The sequence below is a fragment of the Carcharodon carcharias genome, chromosome 27, assembly GCF_017639515.1.
Source record: "Carcharodon carcharias isolate sCarCar2 chromosome 27, sCarCar2.pri, whole genome shotgun sequence".
Taxonomy (NCBI): domain Eukaryota; kingdom Metazoa; phylum Chordata; class Chondrichthyes; order Lamniformes; family Lamnidae; genus Carcharodon; species Carcharodon carcharias.
This window is the reverse complement of record NC_054493.1, coordinates 15,268,031-15,292,230: the sequence shown is the minus strand read 5'-3', so window position 1 is coordinate 15,292,230 and position 24,200 is coordinate 15,268,031. Positions and strand designations below refer to the sequence as shown.

Below are 24,200 nucleotides of genomic sequence, written 5' to 3'. Positions count from 1 at the left end.
TCCAGCTCAAACGGCCAACCGACTCATTCTTCACAGTCAACAACAACAATGTGCATTTCGATAACACATTTATTGTAATAAAACATCCTGAGTTTCCTCACATGAGCATTAACAGTACCCATCTTAAGTTTGTGCTTGTGTCTCTAAATTGTTTCCAAACACACTGTTATAATTTCCATACAATAAAAATGGGAATGCAGACATTTTTTTTTTAACTTTCCGAAACATTGCTTTATTTGTATTGTAGATACACTGATAGTTTATGCAGTGTTGGAAGAAGCCATTGTGGAACATCTGGGCTTCCAGATTGTCCCTTTGCGGAATCCATTCCTGAATCGGTGATACACCACTTTCAGGTGCCTCATGCGGCCTGTACCAGTTGTGTTTCTCCTTTTGGCCTCAGCACTCCAGTTATACTTCTTCTTTCTCTTGGCAGGGCAGGCACATTTGCCGCAGGTCGATTTCTGCAGGTGAAATGCTTTAGCCCCACTTCGCTGGCAAAGAGTGTGGGTCTTGTTCCACCTCTTACCAAATGACGATGTTCCCTTCATCATTTTCACTGTGCACTGAGCCATTGCAGACATTTTACCAACATCGATCAGTGGCTCTGTTAAATGGTTCATCACATTGTAATGTAATATTATAAAATCTCTACAGTTATGATAGCAGATCCTCTGGCTCAGTTTGATCTATACCTTGGTAGATCTGCGAATGGGAATTGCTATTTTTTCTTATTTGTTACGACACACATCTATTGAATCAGATGTCTTGATGCTGATTGTCTCCCAGACAGATTTACTCCACCAATCTTAACCAGTTTTTCTTGTTTCCCAGTTTTATTTCCACAGTATTCAGCCAACCCCATTGTTATTTCTCCCTTCTAGTTTACCTCGTTCTTTTCTTCAATATCCTTTTTCATAATCCCTTTCCCATCTGCGTCCACCCAACTATTCAGATTTTATTACCAACATTGGTAAGGACGTAAGATGTGTCATACAGATACTATATAACACTATTCACTATAACACTATTTCTGGTGGTGGGTATTGATTCTTGAGAGGAATGCATGCAGGAGATAGTCCTTCTTAAGGAGTCCCCTCTGAAACATTATTAACATCAGCCCAAATGTCAGAATGAATCTGGTTTAGTCCTGGAGGTGCTTAACAGCAACAATAACAGCAGAATACAACCCCTCCATTCAATTGTGAACTCGCTGGTGTCTCATTAAGTGAGTTGAATGAGTGAATCCTTTCCCACACACAGAGCGGGTGAATGGCCTCTCCTCAGTGTGAACTCGCTGGTGTCTCAGCAGAATACCTGTGGTTTTAAAAGTCTTCTCACATTCAGAACATTTGAAAGGTCTGTTATCAGTGTGAACAAGTTGATGTGAATTGAGGTGAGCTAGACGAATGAATCCCTTCCCACACACGGAGCAGGTGAATGGCCTCTCCCCAGTGTGAACCTGCTGATGTGTCAGTAGGTGGGATGAATGGATGAATCCCTTCCCACATACAGAACAGGTGAATGGCCTCTCCCCTGTGTGAATGCGCTGGTGCATCAGCAGATCCCTTGTAGTTTTAAAGCTCTTCTCACAGTCAGAACATTGGAAAGGTTTCCGATCAGAGTGAACTCGCTGGTGCAACTTGAGGTTGGTCAAACAAATAAATCCCTTTGCACACACAGAGCAGGGGAACAGCCTCTCCTCAGTGTGAATTCACTGGTGTCTCAGAAAATCACCTGCAGTTTTAAAGGTCTTCTCACATTCAGAACATAGGAAAGATCTGTTATCAGTGTGAACAAGTTGATGTGAGCTGAGGTGAGATAGTCGAGTGAATCCCTTCCCACACACGGAGCAGGTGAGTGCCCTCTCCTCAGTGTGAACTTGTTGGTGTTTTATGAGGTTCAGTGATTGTCTAAACACTTTCCCACAGTGAGAGCAACTGAACCGTCTTTCAGTGTGAACAAACTGGTGCTTGACCAGGTCCTCTCATCTTTTAAAGCTCTTCTCACAATCAGAGCAGTTAAACAGCCTCTCATCAATGTGAACTAGCTGGTGTCTCAGCAGCTGGGACAGAAAATTGAATCTCTTCCCACACATGGAGCAGGTTAACGGCTTCTCCCCACTGTGAGTTCTCTGGTGTATATGTAAGCTGGATGATAATGTGAATCCCTCCCCACACACCGAGCAGGAGAACGGCCTCTCCCCGGTGTGACTGCGTCGATGAATCTCCAGCTGGGATGGGTAATTGAATCCCTTCCCGCAGTCACCACATTTCCATGGTTTCTCCATGGTGTCTGTGTCCTTAAGTCTTTTCAGGTTGGACAATCAGTTGAAGCCTCGTTCAAACACGGAACACGTGTACGGTTTCTCCACACTGTGAATGGTGTGATGTTATTTCAGGCTGTGTAACTTGGTAAAGCTCTTTCCACAGTCAGTTAACTGGAACACTCTCACTCAGGTGTGTGTGCCTCAATGCTTTTCCAGCCACACTGATGCTTGAAATTTTTTCCCAAAGTCAGAACAAACATTTCTCCTTCCATGTTCCTGATGAATCAAGTGACTCTGTCAGATCCTGATGAGATGTTTGGTTTGAATTTCCCATCTTCGAATCATCTCCTAATATCCTGTAAAAAGAGTTTACAAAAGTCAGTCCAGGATAGAAATTCAGAACAGACAATTCTAGTTTCTATGAGACATACTTTCTTCTCTTGTTCTCTCAAATATGTTGTCCAGTTAAACAAAAAGAGTCCAAAATCAGCATCAAAGCCCCAACTAGAGTGAAGAGAACCTTCCTAACTAAACCAGAATGTTGTTTCCAGTATCTCTGAGACACTCTGTACCCTGAGGTACCCATCGGTGGTAGAAGGTATCATTCGTACGGATGGACACCACATGCTTCCTCTCCAGGGCCATCCAGACACGGACAAGACTATGGAAGAGAGGCCAACAGCCTCTTATGGGGTAGAAACAGAAAATTCTGGAAAAACTCAGCAAGTCTAGCAGAAATTGTGGAGAGAGAAACAGAGTTAAGGTTTCGAGTCCGTACGACTCTTCTTCAGAGCCAGTGAAGTCACCTCTGCTTGATGAGAGCCAACATACTTGAGAGATTTGTCTTTGAGAGGACTGCCACATTCCTGATTCTGTCCCTGAGACACCCAGAATGTACCTCAAACAGTGAAGGTGAAAGTTGTTGAGTTTCCTGTCCTGATCACTGTAAATCGTCCACGTTTCACAGGCAGATAACAAGGTGCTGAGGACACAGGCCTCATAAACCAGCATCTTGGTGCTGAGAGGCAGCTTGATGTGAGTCTATGGACGACTCGTGAGTCGGCCAAAGGTGGAGCTGCTTTTCCTACAGGTGTATCGAGCTCTGCATTGAGTAACAGATTGTCTGTCACTGTGGACCCAAGATCACAGAATTCACTGGCCACTTCCAGCAGGGTGTTATTTAGTGTGATCAAGGGCAGAGATGTGACAACCAGTGTCCAAAGTACAGTTTTCTCGATGTTTACAGTAAGGGTGAACAAGTTACAGACATGGGAGAGGCAGTCCACGAGTCTTTGTAGCTGAGTTTCTGCGTGAGTCACAAGCACGGCATCATCACTGTGCAAGAGGTCTCTGATCGAGACAGGCTGTATTTTGTCTTTACTTTCAGTCTGGACAGATTGTGGAGTTTACCATCTGACTGAGTATGCAGGGAAACTCCTTCCATTTCTGCAGCGAAAGCCAAGATCAGGAACATGGAGAAGAAAATACCAAACAAAGTGGGGGCTCGGACACAGCCCTGTTTCACTCCGTTCTTCACACTGAAACTGTCAGAAGTGGAACCGTCAAACTGAGCAGTACAGGGCACTGTGTCATGAAAGGAGTGGATGAGACTGAAGAGCTTTGGTGGACAAAGTTTTTGTTGCAGTCTCCTCTGTCCCCTTTATTTGATTAAATTTGATTTATTTAAAGTGGGGGGGAGGGAAGGATAAAACTCCAAGAAGCATGACTAATGGGAAACAAAGCAGCAGGTTAGCGTGTGGGGGGTGGATTCAACTTCATGGAAAATTATGAAAAAACTGAAAAGAAAGGAGAGCCCAGGAGAGGCTATTAAAGTCTCCAGAACACAAAATAGGACAGAGTGTTTGGAAAGGGCTAGGAATCTAACTTCAAGCACATCAGATAAAGGGATGACAATGAGAAAGGGTACGGGAAATACAGGACTGAAGGTGTTGTATCTGAATGCACGCAGTATACGAAATAAGGTAAATGAGCTTGAGGCGCAGGTTGAAATTGGCAGATATGATGTGGTGGGCATTACGGAGACGTGGCTGCAAGGGGATCAGGAATGGGAGCTAAATATCCAAGGATATACATCCTATCGAAAAGATAGGCAGGTTGGCAGAGGGGGTGGGGTTGCTTTGTTAGTAAGAAATGAAATTAAATCGATAGCAAGAAATGATGTAGGGTCAGATGATGTAGAATCCGTGTGGGTAGAGTTGAGGAACCGCAAAGGTAAAAAAAACATAATGGGAGTTATGTACAGGCCTCCGAACAGTAGTCAGGATGTGGGGCACAAGATACACCAGGAGATAGAAAAGGAGTGTAAGAAAGGCAAGGTTACAGTGATCATGGGGGATCTCAATATGCAGGTAGACTGGGAAAATCAGATTGGTAGTGGAGCCCAAGAAAAGGAATTTGTGGAATGTCTACGAGATGGATTTTTGGAGCAGCTTGTGGTGGAGCCCACTAGGGAACAGGCAATTCTAGATTTAGTGATGTGTAATGAGGCAGATTTAATAAGGGAGCTTCAGGTGAAGGAACCCTTAGGAAGAAGTGACCATAATATGATAGAATTTACCCTGCAATTTGAGAGGAAAAAGCTGGAATCAGATGTAACGGTATTACTGTTGAATAAAAGCAACTACAGAGGCATGAGGGAGGAGCTGGCTGGAATTGACTGGGAGATGAGCCTAGCAGGGAAGACAGTGGAACAACAATGGCAGGAGTTTCTGGGAGTAATGTGAGAGACACAGCAAAAATTCATCCCTAGGAAGAAGAAGCATACTATAGGGAGGACGAGGCAACCATGGCTGACAAGGGAAGTCAGGGACAGCATAAAAGTTAAAGAGAAAGCATACAATTCGGAGAAGAGCAGTGGGAAAACAGGGGATTGGGAAGCCTACAAAGACCAACAGAGGACAACTAAAAAAGAAATAAGGAGGGAGAAGATTAAATATGATGATAAATTAGCCAATAATATAAAAGAAGATTGCAAGAGTTTTTTTAGGTATATAAAGGGTAAGAGAGAGGCAAAAGTGGACATTGGGCCGCTGGAAAATGACGCTGGAGAAGTAGTAGTGGGGAACAAAGAAATAGCGGAGGAACTGAATAGGGACTTTGCGTCAGTCTTCACAGCGGAAGACACGAGTGACATCCCCAAAGTTCAAGAGAGTCGGGAGGCAGAGGTGAGTATGGTGGCCATTACCAAGGAGAAGGCGCTAGGAAAACTGAAAGGTCTGAAGGTGGATAAATCACCTGGACCAGATGGATTACACCCCACAGTTCTTAAGGAGATAGCTGAAGAGATAGTGGAGGTGTTAGTGGCGATCTTTCAGGAATCACTGGAGTCAGGGAGGGTCCAAGAGGACTGGAAAATCGCTAATGTAACCCCCCTGTTTAAGAAGGGAGTGAGGCAAAAGACGGGAAATTACAGGCCGATTAGCCTGACCTCGGTCATTGGTAAGGTTTTAGAGTCCATTATTAAGAATGAAATTTCAGAACACTTGGAAGTGCATGGTAAAATCGGGCAAAGTCAGCATGGTTTCATCAAGGGGAGGTCATGCCTGACAAATCTGTTAGAATTCTTTGAGGAGGTAATGAGTAGGTTTGATAAAGGAGAGCCAATGGATGTTATCTATTTGGACTTCCAGAAGGCCTTTGACAAGGTGCTGCACAGGAAGCTGCTCAATAAGATAACAGCCCATGGTGTTAGAGGCAAGGTACTAGCATGGACAGAAGATTGGCTGTCTGGCAGGAGGCAGAGAGTGGGGATAAGGAGGTCCTTCTCAGGGTGGCGGCTGGTGACGAGTGGAGTTCCACAGGGGTCAGTATTGGGACCATGACTTTTCACTTTATATATTAATGATCTAGATGAAGGAACTGAGGGCATCCTGGCTAAGTTTGCAGATGATACAAAGAGAGGTGGAGGGACAGGTAGTATTGAGGAGGCGGGGAGGCTGCAGAAGGATTGGACAGATTAGGAGAATGGGCAAAGAAGTGGCAGATGGAATACAACGTGGGGAAGTGTGAGGTCATGCACTTTGGTAGGAAGAATAGAGGCATAGACTATTTTCTAAATGGGGAGAGAATTCATAAATCTGGAGTGCAAAGGGACTTGGGAGTCCTAATCCAGGATTCTCTTAAGGTTAATTTGCAGGTTCAGTCGGTAGTTAGGAAGGCAAATGCAACGTAAGCATTTATTTCGAGAGGACTTGAATATAAAAGCAGGGATGTGCTGCTGAGGCTTTATAAGGCTCTGATCAGCCCACATTTAGAATATTGTGAGCAATTTTGGGCCCCGTATCTCAGGAAGGATGTGCTGGCCCTGGAGAGGGTCCAGAGAAGGTTCACAAGAACGATCCCAGGAATGAAAGGCTTAACATATGAGGAACGTTTGAGGACTCTGGGTCTATACTCAATGGAGTTTAGAAGGATGAGGGGGGATCTGATTGAAACTTAGAGAATACTGAAAGGCCTGGATAGAGTGGACGTGGGGAAGATGTTTCCATTAGTAGGAGAGACTAGGACCTGAGGGCACAGCCTCAGAGTAAAGGGAACAGAGATGAGGAGAAACTTCTTTAGCCAGAGAGTGGTGAATCTATGGAATTCATTGCCACAGAAGGCTGTGGAGGCCAGGTCATTGAGTGTATTTAAGACCGAGATAGATAGGTTCTTGATTGGTAAGGGGATCAAAGGTTACGAGGAGAAGGCGGGAGAATGGGGTTGAGAAACTTATCAGCCATGATTGAATGGCGGAGCAGACTCGATGGGCCGATTGGCCTAATTTCTGCTCCTATGTCTTATGGTCTTATTTTTGTAAATTGTGATTATTGTTGTGTCATGCATGTCCTGTGGAACGGATCCAACCTTCCAGCAGAGTTCATGAATTAAAGGGAACGATCAAGGATGGTGGTTTTAAAAAGGGACACTGCAGCCCCGAGTATCAGTGACATCTCCAGAATATTAAACTCCAGCCAGTTATAGAGGTTGTTAACATCAGCAGAAACAAACCAGATATTGTCAGGCTATCAATCCTAGATGTGATTAACAGCAGTGATAACAGCAGAATCCAACCCCCTCAGTCACTTATGAACTTGCTCATGTATCACTAGGTTGAAGGACCGAATGAATTTCTTCCCACACACGGAGCAGGTGAATGGTGTCTCTCCAGTGTGAACTCTCTGATATGCCAGGAGAGCAGATGAACACCTGAAATTCTTTCCACAGTCCATGCAGCTGAATGACTTCTCCTCAGTGTGAATTTGCTGGTGTGACTCGAGGGCGGATGATACAGTGAATCCCTTCCCACATACAGAGCAGGTGAATGGCCTCTCCCCAGTGTGAACTCGCTGGTGTTCAACAAGGGCCAATGAATGCCTGAAACTCTTAATACAGGAAGTACAGTTGAATGGCTTCTCCTCAGAATGAACTCGCTGGTGTGACCTAAGGCCGGATGAATGAGTGAATCCCTTCCCACACACAGAGCAAGTGAATGGCTTCTGCCCAGTGTGAAGTCGCTGATGTATATTGAGGTCAGATGAAGACCTGAACCTCTTTTCACAGTGAGTGCAGCTGAATGGCCTCTCCTCAGTGTGAATTCACTGGTGTAACATAAGACAGGATGTCTGAGTAAATCCCTTCCCACCTACAGGGCAGGTGAATGGCCTCTCCTCAGTGTGAATTCACTGGCGTGACATGAGTTTGGTTGTCTGAGTGAATCCCTTCCCACACACGGAACAGCTGAACGGCTTCTCCCCAGTGTGAATGCATTGATGGATTTCCAGCTGAGATGGATAATTGAATCCTTTACCACAATCCTTACATTTCCATGGTTTTTCCATGGTGCCGGAGTCCTTATGTCTCTCCAGGTTGGATAATCAGTTAAAGTCTTGTCCACACACAGAACACGTGAACGGTCTCTCCCCACTGTGAATGGTGTGATGTTTTTTCAGGCTGTGTGACTGGTTAAAATTCGTTCCACAGTCAATGCATTGAACACTCTCACTCGTGTGTGTCTCTCTGTGTTTTTCCAGCCACACTGATGTTTGAAATCTTTTCCCACAGACAGAACAGACAAATATTTCTCCTTCCACATTCAATTGCCGATGATATTCAGGTGCTGATGAATCGAGTGACGGTTTTAAATCTTGATGTGAAGTTTGATTTGCACTTCCCTCTGTAAATCTTCCCCTTCTAATATCCTGCAAAAGGAGTTTACAAAACTCTTAGCTGTTAGCACAGCCTAGAAATTCAGAACAATTTGAGTTTTTATGGACCATTTTTTCCTCTCCTGTTCCCCCAAAGCTGTAAATCTCTGTCCCACACACGCTCCCTCCTCCCTGGGCTGAAATCCAAACCCATCTCGCCATCTCTTTCCTCCACTCCCAGTTTTCTCCCTCCCTCTCCTCTACCTGGGTTCAGTTCTCCAGCTCCTGTCTGCAGACTGACAATAAAATCAATGAGTCTTATTGGGGGTTTGGGGCCTCCAGCGGGTGTTTCCAAATCCTCCCACCCACCGCCTCGCTCTGACTCCACTTCTCTGGGACAAACAAGCGCCTCTTCCCGGAAAGCCATCAATCGCATTGCGCATGCTCCAAACTCTTTGACACTGTGCCTGCGTCCTGGCGTCCAGCTTCGTCAGCCACACTGCGCATGCCTCACTTCACTGTGCTCGCCTGATTGACGGCAGCTCCGGACCAATAGGGCGGGGCTGGAGGAAAGAGATGGCTGGTTCTTCAATCAATCGGAGTGAGTGAGGGGCGGGGCTGATCACAGATCTCTGTCATTGGCTGAAACTTGGCATCATTTTGGAAGCTGATTTGTCTCAAACACCAGGAGAAAACTGGACCTTTCTGTTTGTGGCTTTAAACAGATGAAACCCTGTGGGTGTGGAGCAAACATTTCAACATTTGTTGGTGAAAATTGGGAACATGATGAAACAATGTACAAACAATTCAAGGGCTGACTTAAAGGGATAATTGGGCAGACAGGGAATGTCACCATTAGAACGAGGAGAGTCCCTGGTTTCAATAAATGAACTGATAGAGGAGTTAAGACATGTTACGGAGAGGGCTAATGAAGTTCTGCTCTTCTCTCTGGCAGGATTTCCTTTTGGCTCTTTCACCATGTTTACCTTCATTGTTTTCCATTTCCCTCCTGGTGTTTGACAAGGTATTCACCAAAACTCAGACATATCCATTAACACTCCCATTGTCTTGTGTCCATGACATCTTGTCAAATTGATCCTTGGCTCCCATCTGTCCTGACCTTCTATTTTGCTCCATCTGTTCACACTGGGGAGAAGCCATTCATCTGCTCCGAGTGTGGGATGGGATTCATTCATTCAAGCACCCTCATTTCACACCAACTTGTTCACACTGATAAGAGAACATTTAAATGTTCTGACTGTGACAAGAGCTTTAAATACAAAAGGGAACTGCTGAGGCACCAGTGCACTCACACTCGGGAGAAGCTTTTTACGTGCTCGTTATTTGGGAAGCCATTTAATCTATCTAATCTAATCTGCTGAGTTGATAGATTATCGATGAATTCACAAGTAACTTCAGGGCCTAGATTCTGTCCTTATTTCTGCTGCTAATCACTGAACTGAGGACTGAGCTATGTTTACAGTTGGGGTTGTTGCTGCTGATGTTAATAACCATATAACTGTTTCATATACATGTTGAATAAAATAAAGCAGGAGCGTTCACTTTTTAAGAAGCTTTCTTCCAGTAATGTAAACTACAATGATCAATCTTCATGTTGCATTGGCCTTCCCAATATCTCTCCATCCCTCATCTAATAGTAAATATAGTATTTGGATCTGCTTCTGCTAAAGTTAATAATCTCTCAATTATATGTGTTAATATTCTGGATAAAAGCCAAATAAATACATTTTGTATTGAACAGGTAGAACGATGAGTCATTTAATATCTCCAATGCGAGTTAGTTCCTTTTGAAGTGCTCTCCCTCTCCCCTGTCTCCTTCATCCTCACCTCCAATGACAAATGCGAGGAGCTAATTCACTTCCTAGTTTCTATGATAGAGGCCATCTGATCATCTGTCTCTGCCGCTTTCCTCCTTTTCACTAGTTCACCGGGCCAAACTGCCTCTCCAGACCTGACCAGCCCTAGCTCTGAACAGGCATCTTTATTTAGTTTCTCTCCTAACTCCGTTTATCCTTTCATGAGCTCACCTTGTCCATGAGACACACTTTCTGCCCTGTGGTCTCCATTCCCACTAAACTGCTGTCCACCAAGAAGAGTTTTGGATGAGCGTAAATTTATGCAGGGTGGAAGATGGGAAACTTGTCAAGAAAACATTGGAATAGCCAAATCTGGAGGTAACAAAGGCATGGATGAAGATTTCAGCAGCAAATTGGCTGAAGTGGGATGGAGACAATTGATATGACAAAGCTAGAAGCAGGTGATCTTAGTGATGGATCTCGATTAGGATGCCGAGACATTACAATTTTCTGTCACGAATTCAATCGGACAATGGCGGATTATCTACCCAGAGCACTCAGCGGTGCAGAACGTCCCCTATTAATGACTATTGGAGTCCAGTGCGCAGGTGCAGTGTGGGTGTGCGCTCTGAGCATGCTCAGTGTCAGTCACGGTGACAGAGGAGGAGCTGACGGTTCGGGAGGCGGGAGGAGATAGTTAGCACAGGGTAGGAATAGAAACCGCGGACGGGCTGCGAACTGGATCAACTTCTGGTGTAGGTCTGAGGCCCCGAATAAGAGGCCCCAGGCCCCGTGTTTACCTCAAGGGACCGGGCTCACTGGCCGCCATCTTGCGAGTAGGAATCGCGGAGGCGGGGCTTCGTCCCTGGTGACAGACCTGGGTTTCCCTGGCAACCGATCGCCATTTTGGTAGAAGGCGGGGCTTGTTCAGCATGCGGGGCGCATGGGCGGCCATCTTGGTAAGGGAAGGGAGAATGGGCGGGGATTCAGGGCGATTAATCTTTGCCGTATTTTGCATCATTTCTGCTGATTTGGTAAAATCCTCAACTTCTGTCGTTGGTGAGGCGGTGAAATAGTGGTATTGTCACTGGACTAGCATCCCAGAGAATCCCACCACAGCAGATGGTGGAATTTGAATTAAATAAAAACCTGGAATTAAAAGTCTAATGACCGTGAAACCATTGCCAATTGTCGTAAAAACCCAACTGGTTCACCAGACCAATGTTTTTGACTCTTAAATGCCCTCTGAACAAGGGAAATTAGGGACAGGCAATAAATGCTGGCCCAACCAGCGACGCCTACATCCCACGAACGAATATTTTTAAAAATCCTCCTCGTAGAGTCTTTCTTTCAGTTATGAATTATCTCCTTCAATGTCTGTCACTGATCCATTTTACAAAACCAAACATCACATCAAGTTCTAACAGAGTCACCCAATTCATAAGGACCTGAATATCATTGGTCTTTGAATGTGGAAGGAGAAATATTTGTCTGTCTGTCTGAGGGAAATTATTTCACACATCAGTGTGACTGGAAAATCACCGAAAGAGAGACGCACACCCAAGTGAGAGTGTTCTAGTGCACTGACTGCAGAACACAGCCTGAAAAAACATTAACCATTCACAGGGGGGAGAGACCGTACATGTTTTCTATGTGTGTGCAAGGATTCAACTGATCATCCAACCTGGAGAGACACAAGAACACCTGCGCCATGGAGAAACCGTGGAAATGTGAGGACAGTGGGAAAGGATTCAATTACCGATCCCAACTGGAAAACTATCAACACCATCACACTGGGGAAGGGCCGTTCATCTGCTGTGTGTGTGGCAAGGGATTTCCTCAGTCTTTCTGCCTCCAGTCACACCAGCGGGCTCACACTGAGGAGAGACCGTTCAGCTGCACTGACTGTGGGAAGAGGTTCAGGTGTTCATCCAACCTTACTGCACACCAGCGGGCTCACCTGCTCCATGTGTGGGAAGGGATTCACTTAGTCAACTACTTTGCTGATACACCAGCAAATTCACACTGGGGAGAGACCAATCACCTACTCGGTGTGTGAGAAGGGATTCACTAATTCATCCCAGTTGCTGAAACATCAAAGAGTTCACACTGGGGAGAGGCCATTCACCTGCTCTGAGTGTGGGAAGGCATTCGCTCAGTTAAACAACATGCTGAGACATCAGCGAAGTCACACTCGGGAAAGGCCATTCATATGCTCCGTATGTGGGAATGGGTTCACTCACTCATGTAACCTGCTGACACACCAGCGAATTCACAGCGGGGAGAGACCGTACACCTGCTCTGTGTGTGGGAAGGGATTTACTCAGTCCTCTCACCTGTTCACACACAGCGAGTTCATAAGTGATTACAGGGATTGGATTCTGCTGTAATTGATGCTGTTACTCACATCCAGGACTGATAGTCTGACAATATTTTGTTTGTTCCTTCCAATGTTAACTGACTGGCGTTTAATATTTTGGATCTGTCGCTGATTTTTGGGGCTGCAGTGTCCCCTTTTAAATGCACCATCTGCGATCTTTCCCCTTAATTCAAGAACTCTAGACAGGAGCTAGTTTACAATAAAATTATGAACTTTTACTTCAGTCCTAAATTGACCGTTGGTGCAAACTCTACAATTCAGTGTCTGGAAGGTTCCACAGATTAACATTTCCAATTAGAAAGTGCTGATTAATCCTTGCTGACAATTCTTACTGACTTGCACGTTCTTCACAGTGGCACCTCCATTATGAAATTAAATTATCAAGAAATATAAACAAAATAGTAAAATATTTTACAACATCTACAAAAAAATGATGGTTGTGATGGGAATTGAAGCTTTAAGGGATTAGACAGGATAATACCACAGGGAACAATAGAGAGATGGCAGAAGTATTAAATAATTATTTTGCCTTTTTGTTTCTCAGGGATAGACAAACAGGTCAATAGGATATAGAAAGGTGAGATGAGGAATGAGATAAGTGCATCGAAAGTCTACAAAAGATGTACTGAGTAAATGAAAGGGATAAAGTGGTCCAGATGGATTGAATTCACATATTGTCAAAGAATGTAGAGAAGAAATGGCAGCGGCTGTGCTGCTCATGCTTAATAATTCATTAAAAAGGTGCAGCACCAGAGGACTGGTGGATAGTCAATGTAATTCCTGTATCTAAGAAGGGGGACAGGACAAGTCCAGGGGATTATAGACCATTCAGCTTAACATCGGTGGCAGGAAAAGTAACAGAATCTCTTCTAAAGGTGAGAATAGAAGAACATCTAGAAATGTGAAATATAACAATGAACAGTCAGCATGGATTTCAAAAGGGGAAATCTTGTCTGACCAACCTTGTTGAATGTTTTGAGGATGTAACAGTGATTAGACAATGATAATATATTGGGAATAATCTTGCTCTTCCCCACAAGAGGAAACATTCAGGAGCCTCACTCTGACAGGACAGTATCTGCTGTAATTGCTGCAGAGGAAGACCGTTGGCTGAGAAGGTGCAGGGTTCACTGGTCTCTGTTTTCTCTGGACCCTCTTCTCAGCAAACTGAGCTTTCCATTTCTCTGCTCCCCATGTTATAAAATGGATAATGAGACACTGGAGAGGGAGCAGAGAAGATTTATAATGATGATACCAGAAATGTGTGGGTTTACATATCAGGAAATGATTGACAGGCTGGGTCTCTTCTCTTGAAAAAAGAAGGCTGAGGGGGTGACCTAATCGAGGTCTTTAAAATGAGAGGTTTTGATAGAGAGGATACAGAGAGAATGTTTTGTCTTGTGGGGAAGGGCAAAACTAGAGACCATCAATATAAGATTGTCACCAAGAAATCCAATAGGGAAGTCAGAAGAAACTTCTTCACTCAGAGAGTGGTGAGAGGCTTTGACGTTTTTCCTGAAGTGTGGGACTCAGAACTAAATGCAATATTTCAGTTTAGGATTAACCCCAGATTTATAAGGATTCAGGATAACTGACTTTCTTTTGTTCTCCATGCCTCTATTGATAAATCCAAGCTCCCCATTAGCTTTTGTCAAACAGTTTGTTCAATTTCTCCTGTTGTATTCTAGGATTTGTTCACTTACACTCCCAGGTCACTCTGTTCCTGCACTCTGTTTAAAATTGTACCATTTAGTTTATACAGCCTCTCCTCATTCTCCCTTCTTCCTAATGCAGTGGGACCAACATTTGTGCTTTAACTAACATCACCAAAAAAACAACTTGACTAATTGGTTATTCATCTAATTGCTGTTTTTGGATCTTACCTTGTGCAAACTGACTGTTGTGAGAGTAACAGCTTGCATTTATAGAACATGTTTATTGTTGTAAAACTTTGCAAGGTGCTTCAGAGGAGCTTCATAAAGCAGAATTAGAGACTGAGTCACGAAGGGCGATATTAAGGTCAATGGCCAAAAGCTGGATTTGAGAGGCAGATTGTAACAAGCATCTTTAATCAGGAGAGTGGCCAGAGGTTTAGGGAGGGAGTTTCAGAGCTTCATCACGTTGCCCTAGAGATGGCTACGGGGGTGAAGAGACCATTGTTCAACTCCTTGTGGAATGTGCCTTTCCAAAGAAGGTCTGGAGAACAATGCAGTGTTTCTTGTCCAAATTCATCGCGAGCAGTGCTGTGATACAGGACTCTGTGCTCTATGGGCTGTTCCCAGGGGACACGCAATGTGACAAACATCAACTGCAGCTGGAGGATCATCAACTCAGGCAAAGATGCTCTTTGGTCTGCCCGAAACTTGTTGGTCTTCCAGCGCAAAGAGTTGTCCCCAACCGAGTGTTACAGACTGGCACGTTCCAAGGTCCAGAACTACGTGCTGAGGGACGCACTAAAGCTTGAGGCAGCCACCGCAAAGGCACAATGGGAAAAGGTCGCTGCCTAAGACCTTTCTGCCATAGTGCACCGAGACGCTGGGAATTGTATCGGACTGTACGTCTCACAAAGATTGTATGTAGTGAATACTAAATGTATTATAATTGTACCACAGAGTTCACCATGATGTATGTTGATAACTCAAATACCATTGCACTGTCTGACTGTCTGTAATGACCATACTGAAATGACTGTAATATTAATTGATTGTATTGAAGCACCTCGTGATCCATGTGTAAAAGTTGAATCTAATTGCACTTTTTGTGATGGCCATTTTGAAATGTTTTGTAATGTTCTTTCAGATGTTTTATGAATAAAGTATATACTTTTTTTAAAAATTAAATTTCAGAGCTCCATGCCTATGCCCTGCCACCAATGCTGGGGTAATTAAAATCAGGGATGCTCTAAGAGGATAGAATGAGGGGAGCGCAGATATATCAGAGAGTGTGAAATTGGAGATTATGGAGGGTTAAGGTCATGGGTGGATTTGAAAACAATAATGTAAATTTTAAAATTGAGGCATTGCTTGACCAGAAGCCAATGTAGGTCAGTGAACACAGGGGGTGATGGGTGAACAGCATTTTGTGTGAGAAAGCACATGGGCAGCAGAGTTTTGGATGATCTCATGTTTCCATGTCGGGGTGGGGTGAACATGAGAGGCTGGACAGAAATGCATTGGAATCGTCAAGTCTAAAGGCAACATGGGCATGGATGAAGGTTTCAGTAGCAGATGAGCTGGGGTGGGGTGGACACAGGTGATGTTATGGAGATTGAAATATCTGGTATTAGTGATGGTGTGGATATGTGATCAGAATGTTATTTTGGGTTCAAATTGGGCTTTGGTCTTCCCAATTATTAATTAGAGGAAATTTCTGCTCATCTAGTACTGAATGTTGGATAACCAGTTTGATAATTTAGTAACAGTGGAGGAATGGAGAGGGATGGTGGTGAGGTAGAGCTGGGCATTGTCAGTGTACATGTGCAAACTAACACGATGCTTTTGGATGACGTCAACTAGTGACAGCCTGTAGATGAGAAATAGGAGGCACCAAGGATAGATCCTTGGGGGACACCAAGTACAAGGACTTTGGAGAGGAAGAGCAGGTTGGACAAGGGGCGGTAGTTTGCAAAAACGGTGGGTTAAAGAGGTTTTTTTTTAAAGATGGATGATGAGAATGAATTTATAGGTGAGACAGACAGTATCAAAAAAGAGGGAGAACTGTTAACAATATTAACTAACATTGGGAGGATGGATGGCCAACAGTTTAGCGAGAATAGGGTCAAAGGAGCAGAAGGCAGGTCTCATGGACAAAATGAGTACTGAAGGAGATAGAGGATAGGTGGGGGAGAGGCAAGGGGAGAAGAAGAGGGATTATACATATCTACTACTCAACCAGAACTTTCACAGAACCTCCCAAACCCTAAACCTCCATCACCCAGATGGACAAAGATAGCAGGTGTATGCAAACAGCACCATCTCCAAGTCTCCCCTCCAAGTCAAACACCTAACTTCTCTGACATCCAGGACTGGATCAACAGAAATTTCCTCTATTTAAATATTGGGAAGACCAAATGTATTGTCTTCAGTCCCCGCTACAAATTCCACTTCCTAACCACCAACTCCATCTCCCTCCCCAACAACAGACTGAGGAGGTGATTCACAACAATGGTGAAATATTTCACCCCAAATTTAGTTTCCAACCACATATCTGCATCATCACGATTAGAGTATGTTTCCACCTCAGTTTGACCAACACCACCCCAGTCTCAGCTCATTTGCTGCTGAAACCGTCATTCATTCCTTTGTTACCTCTAGACTTAGCTATCCTAACATACTCCCCATCGGCCTCCCAAATTCAACCTCCCTGTAATCGTGAGGTCATCCAAAGCTCTGCTGCCCATGTACTTATTCAGACCAAGTCTTGTTTACCCATCACCCCTATGCTCACTGACCTACAAAGCTCCCGATTCATAAAACTCCTGTGCAACACCTTGGAAAGGTCTAAAACATGAAGTGTTTTACAAATCCAAATTGCTGTTGTTGATTTTAAACATTTCATCATTACTTGGTGAAAATCCTGTAACTCCTTATTTAAGATCATTGTGGGAGCATCTACACCACATGGTTCAAGAAGGTCAAATATCACCTTCTCCACAGGTAAATGGGGATAGGTAATATCTGCTGCTGGTCTTGTTAGTGAAAGGGCAGGGGATGGGATTAGCTGATTTGCTCTTGCAGAGATCCAGCACAGGCAGGATGGGCTGAATGACCTCTGTCTGTAGTGTAACTAATCAGTGATTCAATGACTCGATGAAAAAGGAAATACACTGGAGGCCAGGGAACTAACTTCTACAACCATTGCCTCCCCTGCAACAAACCAGCTTTAAATTAGTCTGTTAGTGATTCTCGACTCAGTTCTGTGAGTGACGTCTGCAACAAAATAATAGCAAAATACTGCAGCTGCTGGAAATCTGAAACAAAAAGAGCAAATACTGAAAATACTCAGCAGATCAGGCAATAACTGTGGAGAAAAAAAAGTTATCATTTCAGAGTGTACAGAATGAGTTACAGGGAATAAACATGGTGCAGAGTTTGATGGAAAAGCTCAGAAGCAGAAGAGAAATGGACGAAAGTGCAGGAAAAACAATTCCTGACACTGAAGGATACTGTGGGAAGATAAAGCTGGTAAACCAACAGCACATGGTCAGGGGATGGGCAACGATGGGAACCTCATTTCGACATGGTTGGCAGAAGTAACAGTAAAATACTAAACATGTCTAAAACACACCCATTATTGGAGACAGAGGAAGTTAGACCATGGCAGAGAGGTGATTAAGGAGATTAGGCAGAGCTGAAACAGAGCAATGGATGGACATGGATTCAGATCCACAGCAAAGGAGCCACACCAGCCCCAGAGCCATGGAACCTCTCACAGATAACAGAGCAGAGCATGAAAAGATTTGAATTACAAATGAATGGTCAAAATACTCAGCTCTGAAACAATTTCACTCTTTTCAAGATTAAAATTTCCTGCTGGAGCCTGCAGCTGGAAAGATATCAGAAGCACTGGAGTCAGAAAAAAATCTCCCAGTTGAGGAAATACCCGGGGAACGGGGTGATGGCACTGCACTGTTGGTGCGTGATAACATCATAGACACGAACACAGAACATCTGGGTCTGTGCAAACCAGTGATCACCACACATTATGAAGGATGTGAGGGTCCTTGAGAGGGTGCAGAGGAGATTTACCAGAAGGGTTCCAGGGATGAGGGTTTATAGTCAAAATGTTTGGTTGGTAAAACTGAGGTTGCTTTCCTTGAAGCAAAGTAGATCAAAGGAAGATTTGATAGACATGTACAAGTTTATAATAGATTTAGGTAAGGTAGGTAAAGGAAAGCTGTTCCCATTATTTGACTGTAAAAGGATTGTGGGACACAGATTTCAGATTTTCCACAAGATCTACAGGGAGGATGTGAGGAAGAATTTTTTTGCAATGCGTTGTAATAACCTGGAACTCAATGCTTACACTTAAATGCTGATCATATCCAGATCCTACATATGAACATACAAATTACAGTGACACAACCTGAATGGTCTCTCATTAGTGTGAACACGTTGATGGAGCATGAGGTCCACGGAATTTTTAAAGCATTTCCTGCAGTCTGGACATTTAAAAAGCCTCTCCCCAGTGTGAACTCACTGGTGTGTCAGCAGATGGCATGAGTGAACTCTTCCCACACTCAGAGCAGCTGAACGGCCACTCTCCTGAATTCACTGGTGCAGAGTGAGGACAAATAATGTCTTGAACCCAGACCCACAATGAGAGCACCTGAACGGTCTCTCGTCAGTGTGGACACGTTGATGGGACATCAGTTCCTGGGAACTTTTAACGCACTTCCCACAGTCTGGACATTTGAAAGGACTGTCGTCAGTGTGAACTCGTCAGTGTTTCAGCAGCGTGGATGAACACGTGAATCCCTTCCCACACTCAGAGCAGGTGAACGGCCTCTCCCCAGTGTGAAGTCACTGATGATTTTCCAGCTCTGATGGGTAATTAAATCCCTTCCCACAGTCCCTGCATTTCCACGGTTTCTCCCCATTCTGACTGCAATTATGTTTCGACAGGCCAGGTGACTGACTGAAACCTCGTCCACACACAGAACACGTGTACAGTTTCTCTCCACTGTGAACGGTGCTTTCTCCGACCATGTTCAAATTCCAATGATATTCAGGTTACGATAAATTGGGCAACTCTGTCAGATTCTGATGTGATGGTTGTTTCAGTTTCCCGACTGCAAATCCTCCCCTTATAATACCCTGTGAAATTGACTGAAAACAGAGAAAAGGGAGTGAGAGAGAACCCACAAAAACACAAAGGCAGGTTGTGGAATTGAGCTGAATGAATCTGGTAATTTGTGGGGCTGGCACCAGGAAAAGGTGACCATGAAAACTGCTGGATTGTCATAAAAACCCAACTGGTTCACTAATGTCCTTCAGGGAAGAGACTCTGCCACCCAGTCTGGGCCTACACAAGACACTGGCCTAGATTGGAGAACATAACAAGAGAGAGAAGGGTCGGGTGGGAGAGGCAAGGGTTGAAAAAGAGGGATTACAACTCAACCAGAATTTTGACAGAAACTCAAAACTCTGAACCTCCACCACCTAGAAGGGCCAGGATAGCAGGTGTATGCGAACATCATCGCCTCCATGTTCCCCTCCAACTCACACACCGTCCTGATTTGTCTGACATCCAGTACTGGATGAACAGAAATTTCCTCCATTTTAGTATTGGGAAGACCAAAACCATCGTCTTCAGTCCCCACTGCAAATTCCACTTCCTGGCCACTGACTCCATCCCTCTCCCTGTAACTGTCTGAGGTCAAACAAGACTGTTCACAACCACTGGGTCATATTTCACCCAAAAATTAGCTTCAAACCACATATATGCATGATCACCAAGACCGCCCAATCCCACCTCAGTAACATCGCCCAACTCTGCCCAACTCCCTGCTCATCTTTTGCTGAAACTCTCATCCATTCTTTTGTCACCTCCAGACTTAAAACTCCCAGCCGTCCTCCCTGTAAACATGAGGTCATCCAAAACGCTGCTGTCCATGACACCAAGTCTTGTACCCCCATCACCCCAGTACTCGCTGACCTACAAAGGCTCCTGGTTAAGAAGAACCTACATTTTAAAGTTCTCATCCTTATTTTCAATTACCTCCATGGCCCCTCCCTATTTCTGTAATCTCCTCCAGCCTCACAACCCTCTGAGATATCTGCGCTCCACTAATTCTGACATCCTGAACATTCCCAATTTTAATTGCTCCACCTTTGGTGGTCGAGCCTTCAGCAGCGGAATTTCCTCCATAAACCTCTCTGTCTCTCTACCTCACTTTCCTCCTTTAAGATACTCCTTAAAAACTATGTTTGACCAAACTATTCATCACCCTAACATCTCCTTATGCGGGTTTAGTGCCAAATGTTGTTGTATAAAACTCCTGTGAACACACATTGGAATGTTCTACTACAAGAAAGGTGTAATATAAATACACATTGTTGTTGTTGATTTAGACATATATCACCGTTCCTTCATCATCCTTGGATGAAGACCCTGTAACTCCTTGTCTAACATCATTGTGGGATCACCTTCAATACATGGGCTGCAACGGTTCAAGAAGGTCAAACATCATTTTCTCCACAAGTAACTGGGGATTGGTAATATCTGCTGCTGGTCTTGTTAGTGAACGGGCAGCAGAGTGGGACTAGCTGATTTGCTCTTGCAAAGAGCCAGCACTGGCAGGACAGGCTTAAATAACCGACATCTGTATTGTAACGATTCCATGATACCATGACTCAATGAAACAGGACCTACACTGGAGGCCAGGGACTGACTTCAGCCATCAATGCCGACCCTGCAACAAACCATCTCTGACCTGGTCCGACTGTGTTCCCAGATTTGGTTTTGTGAGCAATGCTTGCAATAAAATAATAGCAACAGACAGCAGCTGCTGGAAATCTGAAACATAAAGAGGAAATACTGGAAATTCTCAGCAGTTCAGGCACTATTTCAGGGTGTGCAGAATGAATTACTGGAATAAAAACGGTGCAGGACTTGATGTTCGATATAAGCTCAGAAGTGGAAGAGAAATGGAAAAACAATTCCTGACTATGAATGATACTGTGGGAAGATAAAGCTGGTAAGTCATCAGCACATGGTCAGGGGATGAGTGGCTGTGGAAACCTCATTTCGACACAGTCGACAGAAATAACAGTGCAATACTAAACAAAGCTAAATGACACCCATTATTAGAGACAAAGGAAGTTAAACAATGACAGATAGGTGATTGGGGAGAGCAGAGGTAAAAGTATCACAGACACAGGTTTAAGATTTTCAGTAAGATCAACAGGGGGGATGTGAGGAAGAAATTTCAAGCGGTGAGTGTTAATGACCTGGAACTCAATAATCAAACTCAAAAGGCTGATAATATCCAGGTTCTGATGAATGGAGTGAGTCGAGTCAGATCTTAATGTGATCTCTGTATTGAGTTTGCTGTGTGTAAATCCTCCCCTTCTAATCCCCTGTAAAAGGAGTTTCCAAAACCCATCCCTGTCAGTCCAGGATGAAAATTCCTCGAACAGAGTCCCGAACAATCTCAATCCACCACTACTCTCCTCCGTCTGGCTGAACTTGTTCTCACACTGAACAATTTCTCCTTTAACTCCTCTCACTTCCTCCCAAAAAAAGATGTGGCTATGGGTACCCGCATGGGCCCCAGCTATGCCTGTCTCTTCATGGGGTATGTGGAACATTCCTTGTTCTAGTCCTACTCCGGCCCCCTCCCACAACTCTTTCTCCGATGATTACTTTGGTGCTGCTTCATGCTCTCGTCGGGACTTGGAAAAATTTATTAATTTTGCTTCCAATCTCCACCCCTCCATCATTTTCACATGGTCCATCTTTGACACTTCCCTTCCTTGACCTCTCTGTCTCAATTTCTGGTGATAGACTGTCCACCAATATCCATTACAAGCCCACCGACTCCCACAGCTACCTTGACTACAGCTCCTCACACTCCACTTCCTGTAAGGACTCCATCCCATTCTCTCAGTTCCTTCACCTCCGTCGCATCTGTTCTGATGATGCTACCTTCAAAAACAGTTCCTCTGACATGTCCTCCTTCTTCCTTAACCGAGGTTTTCCAACCACGGTCGTTGACAGGGCCCTCAACAGTGTCCGGCCCATCTCCCGCACATCTGCCCTCATGCCTTCTCCACCCTCCCAGAAACATGATAGGGTCCCCCTTGTCCTCACTTATCACCCCACTAGCCTTCGCATTCAAAGGATCATCCTCCGCCATTTCTGCCAACTCCAGCATGATGCCACCACCAAGCACATCTTCCCTTCACCTCCCCCCGGCGGCATTCCATAGGGATCATTCCCTCCGTGACACCCTGGTCCACTCCTCCATCACCCCCTACTCCTCAACCCCCATCTACAGCACCTCCCCATGCATACACAAAATATGCAACACCTGCCCCTTCACTTCCTCTCTCCTCACCGTCCAAGGGCCCAAACACGCCTTTCAAGTGAAGCAGCATTTCAATTGCATTTCCCCCAACTTAGTCTACTGCATTCGTTGCTCCCAATGCGGTTTCCTCTATATTGGAGAGACCAAACGCAGACCGGGCGACCGCTTTGCAGAACACCTTCGGTCTGTCCGCAAGAATGACCCAGACCTCCATGTCCCCTGCCATTTTAACACTCCACCCTGCTCTCTTGCCAATGTCTGTCCTTGGCTTGCTGCATTGTTCCAGTGAAGGTCAATGCAAACTGGAGGAACAGCACCTCATCTTCCAACTAAGCACTTTACAGCCTTCCAGATTGAATATTGAGTTCAACAACTTTAGATCTTGAACTCCCTCCTCCATCCCCACCCCCTTTCCGTTTCTTCCCCCACCCTTTTGTTTTTTCCAATAATTTATATAGATTTCTCTTTTCCCATCTATTTCCATTATTTTTAAATCTCTACCTTTTATGCCCCTTTAGTCTTATTTCACCCCACCCCCACTAGAGCTATACCTTGCGTGTCCTGCCATCCATTCTTAATTAGCACATTCGTTTAGATATCACCACCTTCAACACCTCTTTGTTCTTTTTTCTGTGACATCTTTTGATTATCTGCTCCTATCACTGCTTGCTTGTCCCTACAACCACCCCCACCCCCCCACCTTAAACCAGCTTATATTTCACCCCTCTCCTATTTTTACTTAGTTCTGTTGAAGGGTCATGAGGACTTGAAACGTTAACTGTGTTCCTCTCCGCCGATGCTGCCAGACCTGCTGAGTTTTTCCAGGTATTTCTGTTTTTGTTTTGGATTTCCAGCATCCGCAGTTTTTTGTTTTTACCGCAAATTCTCTTACCGCCTGAAGCTGAGACAAACAAGCATCTTTCCATCGCCATTACCCGCACTGCGCATGCATCACTCACTCAAGTTCTGTCAAAGGGTCATGAGGACTCGAAACGTCGACTCTTTTCTTCTCTGCCGATGCTGCCAGGCCTGCTGAGTTTTTCCAGGTGATTCTGTTTTTGCTCCAGATCACAATGTTCGGGAAGTGATTGACGGCAGCTCCGGACCAATAGGGAGAAGGAGCGGCTCGGCCTTCAACCAATCGGAGTAAATGAGGGGCGGGGCTGAGACCGGATCCCCCTCATTGGCTGAAACTCTGCATCATATTGAAAGCTGAGTTGTCTCCAACTCCAGAAGAAAACTGAACCTTTCTGTTTGTGGCTTTAAACAGATGAAACCCTGTGGGTGTGGAGCAAACATTTCAACATTTGTTAGTGAAATGTGGCAACATGATGAAACAATGCACAAACAATTGACTGACTTTATCTGTGTATAATAAAGGGAGAGCCTCCAATGGTGGTGCAGGAACAGAGGGACCTCGGTGTATATGTACATAAGTCACTGATGGTAACAGGGCATGTTGAGAGAGCAGTTAATAAAGCATTTAGTATCTTAGGCTTTATTAATAGGGGCATTGAGTACAATCGTAAGGAGGTCATGTTGAACTTGCATAAGACAA

The 24,200-nt window shown here is 44.6% G+C and overlaps 2 protein-coding genes across 6 annotated transcripts in view; one reads left to right on the top strand and one right to left on the bottom strand.

The window, feature by feature from the left end:
- Positions 1-146: 146 nt before the first annotated feature.
- Positions 147-24,200, bottom strand: part of LOC121270375 (60S ribosomal protein L37-like) — a 29,418-nt gene continuing 5,364 nt past the window's right edge. Inside the window, exons 3-4 of one of the 5 annotated variants that reach the window (XM_041175677.1) lie at positions 23,535-23,920; positions 147-2,625 (exon numbers count right to left, since the gene is read on the bottom strand). In XM_041175677.1, the coding sequence (XP_041031611.1) occupies positions 261-623 (363 nt within the window). In that variant the 5' untranslated portion in view covers positions 624-2,625; positions 23,535-23,920 and the 3' untranslated portion in view covers positions 147-260. Of the gene's footprint in view, positions 2,626-3,167; positions 3,654-8,679; positions 8,698-11,032; positions 11,084-23,534; positions 23,921-24,200 lie in introns of those variants that run through there. The other 4 variants (XM_041175678.1, XM_041175679.1, XM_041175681.1 and 1 more) reach the window with 4 other exon arrangements.
- The window catches only part of LOC121270289, a 116,440-nt gene continuing 103,446 nt past the window's right edge, over positions 11,207-24,200 (top strand). Inside the window, exons 1-5 of the mRNA XM_041175602.1 lie at positions 11,207-11,266; positions 12,248-12,451; positions 18,433-18,492; positions 20,685-20,814; positions 23,710-23,788. Coding sequence (XP_041031536.1) covers positions 11,207-11,266; positions 12,248-12,451; positions 18,433-18,492; positions 20,685-20,814; positions 23,710-23,788 — 533 coding nt within the window. The remainder of the gene's footprint in view (positions 11,267-12,247; positions 12,452-18,432; positions 18,493-20,684; positions 20,815-23,709; positions 23,789-24,200) is intronic.